Source organism: Papilio xuthus, unplaced genomic scaffold (genome assembly GCF_000836235.2).
Source record: "Papilio xuthus unplaced genomic scaffold, Pxut_1.1 DF829129.1, whole genome shotgun sequence".
In the NCBI taxonomy this organism is placed as follows: Eukaryota; Metazoa; Arthropoda; class Insecta; order Lepidoptera; family Papilionidae; genus Papilio; species Papilio xuthus.
Genome location: NW_013529520.1, coordinates 17595 through 29919, shown reverse-complemented (window position 1 = coordinate 29919; position 12325 = coordinate 17595). Strand labels below are relative to the sequence as shown.

The following is a 12325-nucleotide window of genomic DNA, read 5'->3' as shown; positions in this document are numbered from 1 at the left end:
GTTGCGTCCCAGTGAGTTCACAACGCGCTCGGTCCTCGACCGCGGCGCGGCGGCTTCGCGGTCTCGTGCGAGGAACTCACGATATCTTTAACAGTGGTAGAGCCCGCTTTAACGCTCTAGCGGGAAATCTAAACCGATACACAAATATGTTTAATCTCTGACCTCATTTGGTTTTAAAATTATGGCGCAAGTTAATCCAGTGTGAACTCACGCTCCTCTTACATTCGATAGTATTTCACATGGCCGAGATCACGCACTGGACAAGGTTGCGGCGCGGGGGCGATGGCAAAACGTTGATCCTGTTATAATGCCAATAAAAAATAACACCTCGTTTGTACCTCTACTTATAATGTATAATATCATACATTGTCTTGGCGGGTGTCAGCTACCTGCGGGACCACGGCTGATTGTTTCTAGTTTGTATATATAATAACTATTTACAATTTGTCGTTATTCAAAAAGGTTGTAACGGACTAATGTGAATAACTTACATAAAAATAGCAATACATTGTATTTACGTTAATTTAAAGTATTTATAGTAGCTTTTAAATGAGAACAAAAATGTCTAATTTCCGCTTTCTGCTTATCAAGAATCTAGATGATTCGTGTTATGATCATTACGTGATAATTGATTACCGAAGTGGACGCCGCGTCGCCGGATATTAGGCGGGTCGCAGCGCAAGCACGAGCGCGAGGACTCCGACTGACGTGAGGCAAGCGGTCCAAGGGGACTTTTAAATTTGTACTGCATTTATTTGATATAACGATTAAGAACATTAATCATATCCGATTTAAAAAAATTTTACTAAAGAAAATTAAAATAAACATAAAATGCGGAGCTAATGCTTATTAATGGTGGGCAGGCATGTTAATACATGTCTGTCCAAAATACAAAACAACAAAACTAATTACTCCATGTAAATCTGCAAAATAAAAAGGTAAGTAAAATAAATCATTTCACAAATGCTTCAGAATCTAATTGAGTAATTTTAAAGCTTTTCCTCAAACTAAATTGCGGTAGTCAAAGGGCGCAAACTCGAGGCGCGACGGACTCGGGCGCGGCGAGCTAAGAGCAGTATTGCGTTCACCGCAGAAAAATAAAAAGTACGCGCCGGTCACCACGTCTTAGTTTTACGAATCCTCTCATGAAAAGTAGAAGAGCGTAAACCGGCAAACCATATTTAGACGAAACTTTACATTTTTATTTTATTTCTTCTGCTTCTACTTCTTTGAAATATGTTTTAAACTGAAACAACGTATTTCAACAAGATCTCTGTACACATTTTCAACCTAAGACAGTTTGAAGACGAGAAAAAGTCAAGAATGAATAAGAAATAAGTCGCAAACGCAATCAGCCTAAAAGCTTAGTATTTTTCTTTTGCAATAAACTGAGCTTCTTTAGCGATAAATATGTTATACTGATAGATATTGGCCAAGAAATCTGTGATAAAACTGTAGATATTAATTGTTAAATAAATAATTATAACATTTAATAAGACAACATATTGAGTTTCATTACGTGTTGAATAAGAAAGAAATAATTAAGTATTATATAATAGAAAGGAGTTTATCTCGCAGTGATTTAGCGGCTCCATTGCGCGCCGAAGCTGTCGGCCGCCGGGTGTCGGGTACAGACGGCCACTTTGCCGGCGGAAATGAGACGCCGATACAGATCGCTTTTTACTGCGATATATTCACTTCTGATGCTTCCTACGATATTTCACTCGAATAGACGCGTTCCGTCGTAGCATTCACACTTCATCATCTACATTAGCTTTTCTCACGTTAACAGAGACCTACTTAAGTGGCGTTTGTGAATAATAACAAGCTTAGTACATAAGTAGGGAGCGATGCAGCGCATCCGATCTCAGGAATGTGCACGAGTCCGTCTGCCAGCTGAATACTTTATTCGCTGTATAACTGGTTCAAATTCTCCTTCCAAGGTGTTTTAGTGTAAATTAAGCACAATATGCAAAATTTCCTGTTAATACAATGTAGAATTTCTGTAAACCAGGCTAGGTCGGGCACTTACAACATTTTGGGAAATTATTTACAGGCACGGAAAAAATAGAAAGTGATGTAAAAAAGACCTCAGCGGTAAAGCTGGAACAACAAAAAACAACGTCACCACGTCAACGAAACAAAAACGAAAAATAGCAGTGAGTAAGAAGAAAAGTTGAGAAAGTTTCGTAGTCATTCGCATTGCCAGGCGGAGCGGAGCGGTGCGGTGCGGCGGCGGCGGCAGCGTCTTAAAAACTGTATGGAGTGAAATAACTGGAAACACGTGATTCAGTTTAAAGCTGTCTTTGTCCTCATAGTATATTCACTGTTACCATTTACACTTTCTTTTAAAATACGTGACTATTTTTGAATTGTTGCGATGCGTCAAAAGAAAAATTGGGGGATAATTATCTAGAGAGTAATGTGTGACCTCCACAGAGTAGAGTAGTAGTGATGGGAGAGCTGATAATTTGTGCACAGAGTACACACTACAGACAGCAGCAAGCTCGCCTGCTCTGGACTCGTTTCGATGTTGGACATATGTATTTAGATTTTACATAGTTGATACTCAATGAAATTCGAGCTACGAAATACGTAGCAAGGCCGGTGTCGCTGTGCGCGCGCAAACATTCCTTCCTGCATTTTGTTTGTTAATTATTATTTTTTATTTCATTTCATATACAGTACATACACAATGCGCACAAGTGCGTTCGTACTGTGGAACGTAACCAAATGAAATGTACGAATGCAACAAACACGTCATATTTAAGCTTTATGTTACGTAATTCTTACTTTGAAGTCTTTCTCTTTTTCTTGTGTTAAAGCTTTTTCTGCCAAGAGCAATGACATTTTGTGAAGAAATATTTTTTTCTATTTAATTATTAAAGAAAAAAAATCATCCTGATGTCGGATGACGATCTATAAAATACAAAAATCTCCGACAAAGCTAAACATACAAACACCTTCACCGACTTACTTTGCGTGCAGATACGACGCAAACTTATTGCAAATTATGCGATGTGTTTTCTGCACAAAATATAATCCCAATGCAATTTGAGAAAAATAAAATTGTTATTATAAAAAATTAATATACATGCTTATGGGGAATTTATCAGCACACAATTTTTCGGTGGAATTGGCGCACGCGGGGCGAGTCGCGGAAACATTGCAATTAGCCGCGCCGCTGCCCCCATCCCCCGCCCTCCTCCTGTACCCAGAATCATAAAATCCGTTTTCAGTCTGTTATCTTTTTTACAACATAACGTGTATACATATATCTCGTGACAAAGTGTCAATTGGCAAAATACAATTCCAGATATCGGTGTAATTGAGCTCGTGATTGCTATTTTATTGGCACCGCAAACGCGCGCCCGCCGCGCCGGCCCCGCTGGCACGATCCACCTATTTGTTTAGATTGCAAAACATCTAGCGATAACAACAGAATACTATGGTGGGGTCAGCGTCAATTGTCAATTGCAATGAAAGAAGATAGAAGACACGACATGTTCGGATCTCAGCCTTCACAACAAACAATGATAAACTGCATGTTACCTGCAGTAACAAAATAGATAAAGAATGTTATTGCTCACACAAAGACATTCTTTTAAGAGGAAACATGGGCTTTTTTTTCATCAAACTTAAAATGAGGAGAAAACCAAAATAAAAACTATACTTTATTTTGAGTTTTTGTACTACATTTGTCACATATCGCAACACGAAATTCTCGTACGTACGAGTATTGGCTGCGCCATAGTGGTTGGCTGTGGTCTCGTAACTCCTTTAACTTAGGTTGCCCCAGACCCTCTCGGTGAGAGTATGTATGAGTAGAAGAGGACTCACTGTGCTTTCTAATTTATAATCATTTGGTACATCTATAAAATTGTGCATGAAAATTTCTTCCGGGCTTTATTTATGACTTCTACATATGTGACTTCATGCTACCCACGTCAACATATGAATATGTTAATGTGGGTAGCATGAAGAGAGTGGGAATAAAACAACGGATGACCGGACAGGGTGATGACCACCACACCACAGACCATTCACCTCCACAGGCTAAAAGCGAGTAGCGACATTTGTTTTTATATTTTTCGTCAAGTCGGTTTGTGTATAGTGTATGTTGGATCTCCAATAGGGATGCTAGGCAACGCTACGATTTTCGCTACGTCAACATTTTTGTAAACATCAATTGATATTCCTCGCGAGAGCACTGGCGACACAATACCTACGTTGTTTTATACAAAGAGAGTAGAGTCACATCGCAGATAATAAACGATGCGTTTCCGCAGAAATGATTTTAATAAATATGTTGTATAGCAATGTTGTACATTGTCACAAAGAAACCTCATCTGTTGACCGGATGTTGGTTGGTCAGAAGTAGAAAAAAAAAATTACTCAATAAGGAGTTCTTATTTTTACGTTTTTGACTATTGTTACAATTTGTACAGTTAACGAAGGCAAAAGTCCGTTACAGTGCATACTCCGAGACAGTTCCAGTGCTGGCAGTTTTATACAGTATGTAGTGTTAATTGGAGTGAAGGCGCAGATCGTAGGTGTCAAGGCGCAGGTTACACGGCACCGCCGACGAGGCAATTAACACGCAGCCGCTTATAAATATTCAGCGGCGTCTCTGCTCCAGGCGCGGTGTTCGGGGCGAGGGCGTGACACGTAGGGTGCGGGGCGCGGCGGGATACGGAGGAACTCGTTGAATGTAGCGATACCTAACTTTATTAGGAACTTTGCAATAATAAACGAAAGTAGTCAATTGTACCAACAGAACTTAACTTCGGCCTACCTTTAATAAGGGCATCTGGCTTCTACGCGAGGTTCAAGTGTCGTTAATAATTACAACAACAGAACTCGCGCCTGTACCTCAAAGGGGTAGGCAGTACTTGTACTTAATATATCGAGTGTACCTACTACATCACTTATCCATATCCTTTCCGACAACTCCACGCAAATACAACTAGAACACATGCTCCCCGCTCCCCTTCACTCTCCTTCACTCTCCTTCAACTACGCACGCACACTTATGATGATTAACAAGAGGACTGTCACATAGTCGTCGTGTCGTATACTTATAGAGATAATTTTATGTACGAACTTGGTTAAAAACATTATATAATAAACTGTATTCATTGATTATTGCACAAATCACATTATGCTTTACAAAAGAAAGTGCCGCCGCAAAGAGTTGCTGATGAAATTAAAAAGGAATCCGATTAGCTCCCCCGCTCTCGAAGCATATTATATTTTGTATGAACTGAAACAAACTCTTTTAAGAGCGGAGAGATGTATTGCACCTAAGTTACTTTTGACAAACCATATTTAAGTAAACCAACAGCTAAACAAACTTATAATTCGGAGATAACAAAACCGTAAGGGAACCGAATAAAAGGGCAATAAAATACACGTAACGTTCCAAAAAGGATAATGTTGTTCATAACTCAACATCACGGGAATATTCTAGGAATAAATTGCTCCGGGAAATAGACCCTGTTTGCAAATACCCTCACGAGCCCCACACGACGCGGCACTCGGTCTCCATAAGTGTATTTATGTGGCAAAAATATTTTCTTCAGGTGGTTTGCGCATAAGTTTGGTGAAATGCGGCAGAGTCCCACAAAAATAAACCTTTTTGATGAACATTATCGTCCATCAGCTCGCGAGTTATTCGCCAACAGCACCATACGGCCCGGGTGTACGGCGACCCTTCTCAATGACAACTCTCCGAACATTACGTTCGACATCGATATTGAAATGGAAAAGGCATTTGCATGCGCGCCGGAGTCGGAACCGACACTTCGCAGCCCAACTCTAATTTGAATAGTATCATGACATAGCGCCTGCCTCCGCCGCCCGCCGCCCGCCGCCCGCCGCCTAACAATGCGGCTGACGTGAAACTTCGCCATATTCAAAAAATCGCACACTTTTTACTTACTTCTAGTAAAGGAAGTACAAGTTATAAACCAAACGAGCTGTTACTCTAATGTTAAATTCAATTTAAATGATCAGTAGAAGAAGTAGAAGACTTAGATAACTTTAAAAATTAAAAAAAGCAAACCAAAGCAATTGTCAAAAATATATTTAGGTGTAATGTATTGTTCATTCCGTTGTCTATAGCGCAACCATTACATAAAAGTTTACATTACACACGTTAGCCAGGTCAATTACTAAGCATCATGTTCAGCTAAACATCTTCGGCTTCAAACAAAAGTGTGTGTGAGCGGCGGGCCAAGTCCGCGAAACTCGCTCACCCTGATGAAGGTTCCCCAATGGGCTCGAAACTATTCGGTGCCGCCACCGAACGAATATACGTCAGTGTTTAGCCGTTTTTATATAAGTTCAAAGAAAAGGCGCGCGGCCCTGCACAAAAAGTAATAGTATGGCGGCCAGCATGAGGTGTCTTAGCGCCCAGCAGCATCAATCACCTGGCGCCGGCAACTGTCGGCAACTTGCGGCAACTCCGAAGAACGGCTACCAACTTATGGCAACTCGTGAACACACTCGGCTTTCAACTTTTTAATCTCTCACTTTCCGAATTCACATCATAAATCATCCAATGTTTGACTTTTCAAGCATCTAAAATTTACAGTTAAGGAAAGTTTTGGCTACTCGACACCGAGTGACCGACACAACAGAGTGCTCATAACAAAATTTTCTTATCCGTATCGTTTCAGGATGCAGTAGCTGCCAGCCTACTCCTGGACACAGGAGTCAAGTAGGGTATCCTGTATTCGAGTTTTAGTTCAACTCAACACTTTGTACGCTTCCCCTCTACATTTACTTTAACTGCGTCACATTTTACGTTCAACTGTTAGCGCAATTTCCCTAAAAAAGTTTTCACTTCACGTAACTACTTGTGTTATGATAACATGACAGTTAAAATACCTTAGCGGGGCGCACGGCGTGCTGGCAGGTGCAGGATGGGCGCGCGGGGCGCGGGGCCGGCGTGCGACACCGCCGCTCCGGCTCTGCTGCCCACAACAAGACACAGTTGGATATTCATTTGTATCACCACAGGTCGCTCACACAGGAGCCCGCTGATAAGTAAAGTAAGTTGAGCTTAGTATAAGTCAAAGTTGGAAATGAAGCCAACGTTATGGAGACATTTTTAACATTGGTAGAGTCCGCTTTAAAATCTTCGCAGGCATGACAATGCACGGACACGGTTCGCCCGGTGCAACAACACGACCACACAGAAGACAGGCATGAAGTAAAAGAAATTCCGCTTTTAGTCTGATAAGTGTGCGTCCCGGAGGCCTAATTGTAGTCTTCTTTCCCTTCCGACCCTTTTTTCTTATAAGCAAAGGATGGGAAGTGAAGTTGGATTTTCCGAATGAGAGGATGCATGGAAAGGGAAAATATTATCTTTCTCTGCATCCCCTTCTCCGTCGATTAAAGGTAGGCAACGTATATGCAATTGCGTATGTCTACGGGAACGGTGCTTCGCTATTTCAGCGAGTTCAGTCGTCCGCTAGCTCGTTTGGCACCTTATGATATAAAGAAAGACAGGATTCGAGGGAGACGGTACCGACCTTCACGCGACGGGGGTGAAGGGTCGGGTGTGCGTGCACGCCGCGGTAGTGCCAGCAGCTGCCGGTATATCTCCAGCTCGTGGTAGGGCTCCGGAGAGGCGGGCGGCGCCGCACGCTCCCCGCCCAGCTCCGCCGTCAGCCCATTGAACACGAGGCGCGCGCTCATCGGCCCGCCTGCGCCAGCGCCTGCGCCCCCGCACCATGCCCCACACCACACACCGCACGCCGCTCTCCACAGCTGTTGCTCACTCAGACCCCACTGACACAAACACCCTGTCCACTGAACGACACAACTAACGTCGGGGTATTTTGTATACTTTACAAGATAATTTTTTATTAGACGTTTAATTGCTCAAAGTCACAGTATACCCGTAGAAAAAACGCAATTATCTTTTCTATCTTCTGAACGTACAGACGAAACCTGATGTCCCAGTCTTAGGCTCGTAGATGATAGCTGCTCTGCTTTTCTCATATGACATTTTCATTTAATATCATAATACCTAATTCATTTTAAAACTATTATTCACATTATATTATGTAATTCATTCACATAGTTATGTGTTAGGAAGTTTCCTAGCAACGGAAGAAGAATGAACAACTCGAGTGAGTTCCTTCTCGATAGAGTCAATAGCAATAGAAACAATAAAATAACAGGAAACAAAGCTATCACACCGCTCCCGCTCCCGCTGCCGTGGAAAACATTCATTCAAACTGAATTAAGTACAATATGTACAGCTCTTTAGATTTATTGAAGTGCACAGTTAGCTGCAACCTGCTACGCTACTGGCACCTCGGTCTCTACTACTCACCTCGCATCTCTGGTTTTGACCCTTTGACTTTTCCTCTCACTACTTAGTTTTAGTGCCGGTGTATCAGCGCAACTAGCCTTATTAAAATATCAACGTTAGGTTCCCCTCACTAATCAATCTGACACTTGACTTGGGATACAAAGTAATATACTTTTGATAAAAAGCGCGCCATTCGGTCTATATTATTCTAACTAATAATGTTAAAAATTAGTTACTTTCTCGTTCATACTAATGTAAACGATATTATCGGACCGGGCCGCCACCACAACACTGTCACCTCTGCCTTAACATTTGACTATTCAAATTACCGCTGCACAATGCTTTTCTACTGAAATTCATATATGTTTAAATTAATAAATTAATATTCTATGAATACACAAATATATTAAAGTAGAAAAATATCCAGAACACTATTTTTAAAATACAATTACTTTATGCAACTTAAAGTTTACGTAAAGTTGGATGAAACTAACGCTCGAGCGGCGCACACAAGCGCTCCGGACGATGCGGCGCCGCGACTGAACTAGAACCAAACGTCAGACGCCGTGTCGTGTGTAAATCAGCTCTGAATCGGTTTAAAAGTACAGATCACATAGATTTAAAACGGAGCTGCGGCTCAAAAGCTAAAATGGTAGCTCTCGCCTTGTGACTCGCAGTTCGTAGCTCGAAACAAAATCATAACGCTAAAGGTACAAATTGAGCTGAGCCGCGAACCGGTTCACTGATCTAGTTCCCTCATGTAAACAGTGACCTGATCTGCAGGTTATCAATTTTAGTGGAGCATATAACTACAAGAATACTACGAAAAATACTAATAAAAATCCAACTCTTTTTGTTTAAAAGTTGTATTAACTTTTGTAACTTTTCTTATAATTTGATTCCCTCCACCATACGATTAGACACTGTGGCTACAAATACTTAATAAAATTCCTAATAACTGCGAATTAGTTATTGGATATTATTGTTTAGTGTATTTCATTCCGCTCATCAATGTGTGCGTCAACCTTCCTACCTTCGTATGACGCGTGTCCTCCGGACTGTTTGCTTCGTCGGTAGTCTCGGGCCAAATGAAACGAGAGCGTCACTTAATGATAGTTTATTGAGCACTAAGCGAGTGACACGATTACATTCAACATCGCAGACGAAGTCGCGGCCAACAGCTGCTGGTAAATAATGAAACATCAAGAAGCAGGAGCCGGCGGGGATTCTTCTCCCTTTATTCGATTATTTCTGTTCCCAGTCACGTGTCACCATTTTATTAATCTTCAAACCACCAAGTAATTTTTTATTTGTATTTGCGTTGGTGTTACTATATTTTTTTTATTTTTATGTGTTTCTTCGGGATCCAACCGCAGTCGACTATTCGGGCTACTTCGTGTTGCGCGTTCAAGTACATCTCAGGCGACGGATCCCAGCATTCCTGGAGGTCGACGACCGCAGTACATATTGACATCCCCAAACCTCACAAAGCTTTTGATCCGGCGCTCGAGATTCTGTACGTTTGTCACTCCGTCTCTGAAATATTAAAAGAAACCTAACTAGTAGTATTTTAATCCCAATGCCCTCGTCGTAAAACTATTTGTTTAAATATTTACGTAGCACTTATGTATGTACGAGCGGACACGCGGACAGTGAGGACTGCAGCAGCGGCAGACTCACAGCGCGGTGAGCAGGCGGCGCAGCGCGGCGGGGTGCAGCAGCGCCGCCGCCGCCGCCGCCCGCGGCCACCGCTGCGCCCACAGCGCCAGCGCCGCCCCCGCCGCCGCCAGCAGCGCCGCCCCCGCCGCCAGCCGCCAGCCCCAGCCCCCGCCCCGGCCCCAGCCCCCGCGCCCGCCCAGCAGCTCGCGGTCGCCGCACGCGTTGCAGGCGAGGCAGCGCGCGGGCCGGGAGGAGGTGGCCTGCGCCGCGTGCGCCAGCAGCCGCAGCGCGCCATCCACGTGCCGCCAGTGACGCAGGTGCCAGAACGCGTAGGCGAGCGCCTCGCTGTCGCCGCGCCGCACCACGTGCTCCGGCGGCAGAGCCAGCGCGCGCTGCTCCAGCAGGTACGCCGGCACGTGCGGGTTGAACTCCACCGCGCGGCTCATCGCCTGCGCACACCACTCCCGGCTCATTGCGTCGAACAACTTCACCGCTTCCCCCGTTATTTAACACGGCACGGCATCCGCCGCCCGCACACATCCGCAGTTAGTTTAGTAGATGCGTCGTCTACCTTTAATCGACGGAAAAGGGGGAGCACAGAAAGAGGATATTTCCCCTTCATATGTTGACCCCTCCGTCGAAACCCCTACCTCTTCTCGGCTTTTCGCTATTAAAACAGGGTGGAAAGGGAACTAAAACTAGACGTCCGGCGCGCACACTCGCCTGACTGGACGAGGAGGTGTTTCCTCTTGACGCCCGGCTTCTGTGCGGTCGTGGTATTGCAGCGGGCGAACCTCCCCGCCATAAGTCCTACGATGTACGTAAATTGATCTCATCTCGAGGTCTTGAAAATTATTTTGTATCGAGAAGGGTACGGGCGTACCTCGAGCGCGGCGAGGTCCGCGGCGGTGCGCGCGGGCGGCGCGGCGCAGGCGGCGGTGCGCGCGCGCAGCAGCGCCGCCGTGTACACCGTCACCGCCGAGCGCGACGCCGCGCACTCCTCGTAGCGCGACACCAGCGCCTGCGCACGCACACCTCTCACTCACCCACCGTCCTCGAGCCTTCTCACCGGACGCGGAATCGTCACGTTTTCAAGAATGCCGAGATCATTTTATTTTTACTTTATGTCCACGAAGTATCGTCGACCGGTGGCCGCGCCCCCCGCCGTTTCTCCGTTGCCGTCTTTCGATGTCCTATGCTGCTATTTTGGAATTAAGAAAAGAGAAGGGGTAAGGACCTGGACGTCGGCGTAGGCGCGTTGCTCGAGCAGCACCTCGATGAGGTTCTCGTGCGTGGCGAGCGGCGCCAGCGCGGGCGGCGCGTCGCGCGCCAGCTCCCGGAACATGCGCGCCGCGTCGCGCAGCCGCCCCAGCCGCCGCGCGCACATCGCCGCGCGCCGCTTCACGTGCGCCAGCACCGCCGCGCACCGCCGCGCGCGCGCGCCTCCCCCGGCCCCCGCCCCAACCCCGGCCCCCGCCCCACCGCGCGCGCGCCACGCCGCCTCGCCCGCGCGCCACGCGCGCCGCAGCACGCGCTCCGCCTGACGCGCGCCGCCATAAGAGACATAGATAAGTCTCATCATGTCGTGGTCTTATATTTTATCACCGTTATTTAAGTTCGAGCGGGATTAGTTCTTACGGAGTAGTTTTTAGTCCGGAACTATGATCTAGCTGAATTACTTCAAAATTGGTATTGACCTTTCGCCGCACATAAAGTTAAATACCGTATGAGCTTTCTTACTTATCCATTAACGGCAAATGTACCTCGAGCACGGTCGGGGCGTCCTCCTCCGCCAGCAGCAGCAGCGCGGCCGCGCAGTCTGCGCGCTCCGCCAGCGCCGCCCGCGCCGCCGCCACGCGCGCCCCCGGCGACCTCGAGCGCCACGCGCGCGCCATGTGCGCCTCCGCCGCCTGCTCCGCGCCCCCGCCCCCGCCCCCGGCCCCGGCCTCGCCCCCGCCCTCGCCTTCCTCCCCGCTATCGCCGCCGCCTGCCGCAGCATGGATACATCACACAAGACAAGTCCCGTCGGTAACGCCGCCGCGGCACGGAAGTAGAGTGACGCCAAACGTTAAGTCTTTATGTATGAAATTCTAATCAAATCATTTTTCTAATAATGTGTAACTAGAAGAAGACAATCGATGCAACACAAACAACATTGATACATAATATGGTTATATCTTCTTTTTTACGTACTAGAATATCAATTTTAAAGTCTTAGATGTGGAGTCACTGTTATTCATCGCTGTGTAACCTCGGCGGCCGCGTAATTCATCTAATAGCATTTTGTACCGACCGAACCATGCTTGGTGCTCCTGCGCTGTGAGATTCATGTCGTAGTAG

The 12325-nt window shown here is 45.8% G+C and overlaps 2 protein-coding genes and 1 long non-coding RNA gene across 3 annotated transcripts in view; all 3 read right to left on the bottom strand.

The window, feature by feature from the left end:
* Window positions 1-8232, bottom strand: part of LOC106119676 (uncharacterized) — a 28399-nt gene extending 20167 nt beyond the window's left edge. The window contains exons 1-2 of the mRNA XM_013314778.1: window positions 7539-8232; window positions 6892-6974 (exon numbers count right to left, since the gene is read on the bottom strand). Coding sequence (XP_013170232.1) covers window positions 6892-6974; window positions 7539-7704 — 249 coding nt within the window. The 5' untranslated portion in view covers window positions 7705-8232. The remainder of the gene's footprint in view (window positions 1-6891; window positions 6975-7538) is intronic.
* Window positions 8233-9428: 1196 nt separating this feature from the next.
* LOC106120255 (uncharacterized) lies at window positions 9429-10052 on the bottom strand. Its single transcript, XR_001227996.1, has 2 exons — window positions 9943-10052; window positions 9429-9862 (listed from the first exon to the last, which is right to left on the bottom strand). It is a non-coding gene; the product is annotated as an uncharacterized LOC106120255 (long non-coding RNA).
* Window positions 10053-10161: 109 nt separating this feature from the next.
* The window catches only part of LOC106119669 (protein ST7 homolog), a gene marked incomplete at its 3' end in the record, with an annotated part of 3641 nt that continues 1477 nt past the window's right edge, over window positions 10162-12325 (bottom strand). The window contains exons 3-7 of the mRNA XM_013314765.1: window positions 12273-12324; window positions 11749-11912; window positions 11223-11525; window positions 10869-11006; window positions 10162-10434 (exon numbers count right to left, since the gene is read on the bottom strand). Coding sequence (XP_013170219.1) covers window positions 10162-10434; window positions 10869-11006; window positions 11223-11525; window positions 11749-11912; window positions 12273-12324 — 930 coding nt within the window. The remainder of the gene's footprint in view (window positions 10435-10868; window positions 11007-11222; window positions 11526-11748; window positions 11913-12272; window position 12325) is intronic.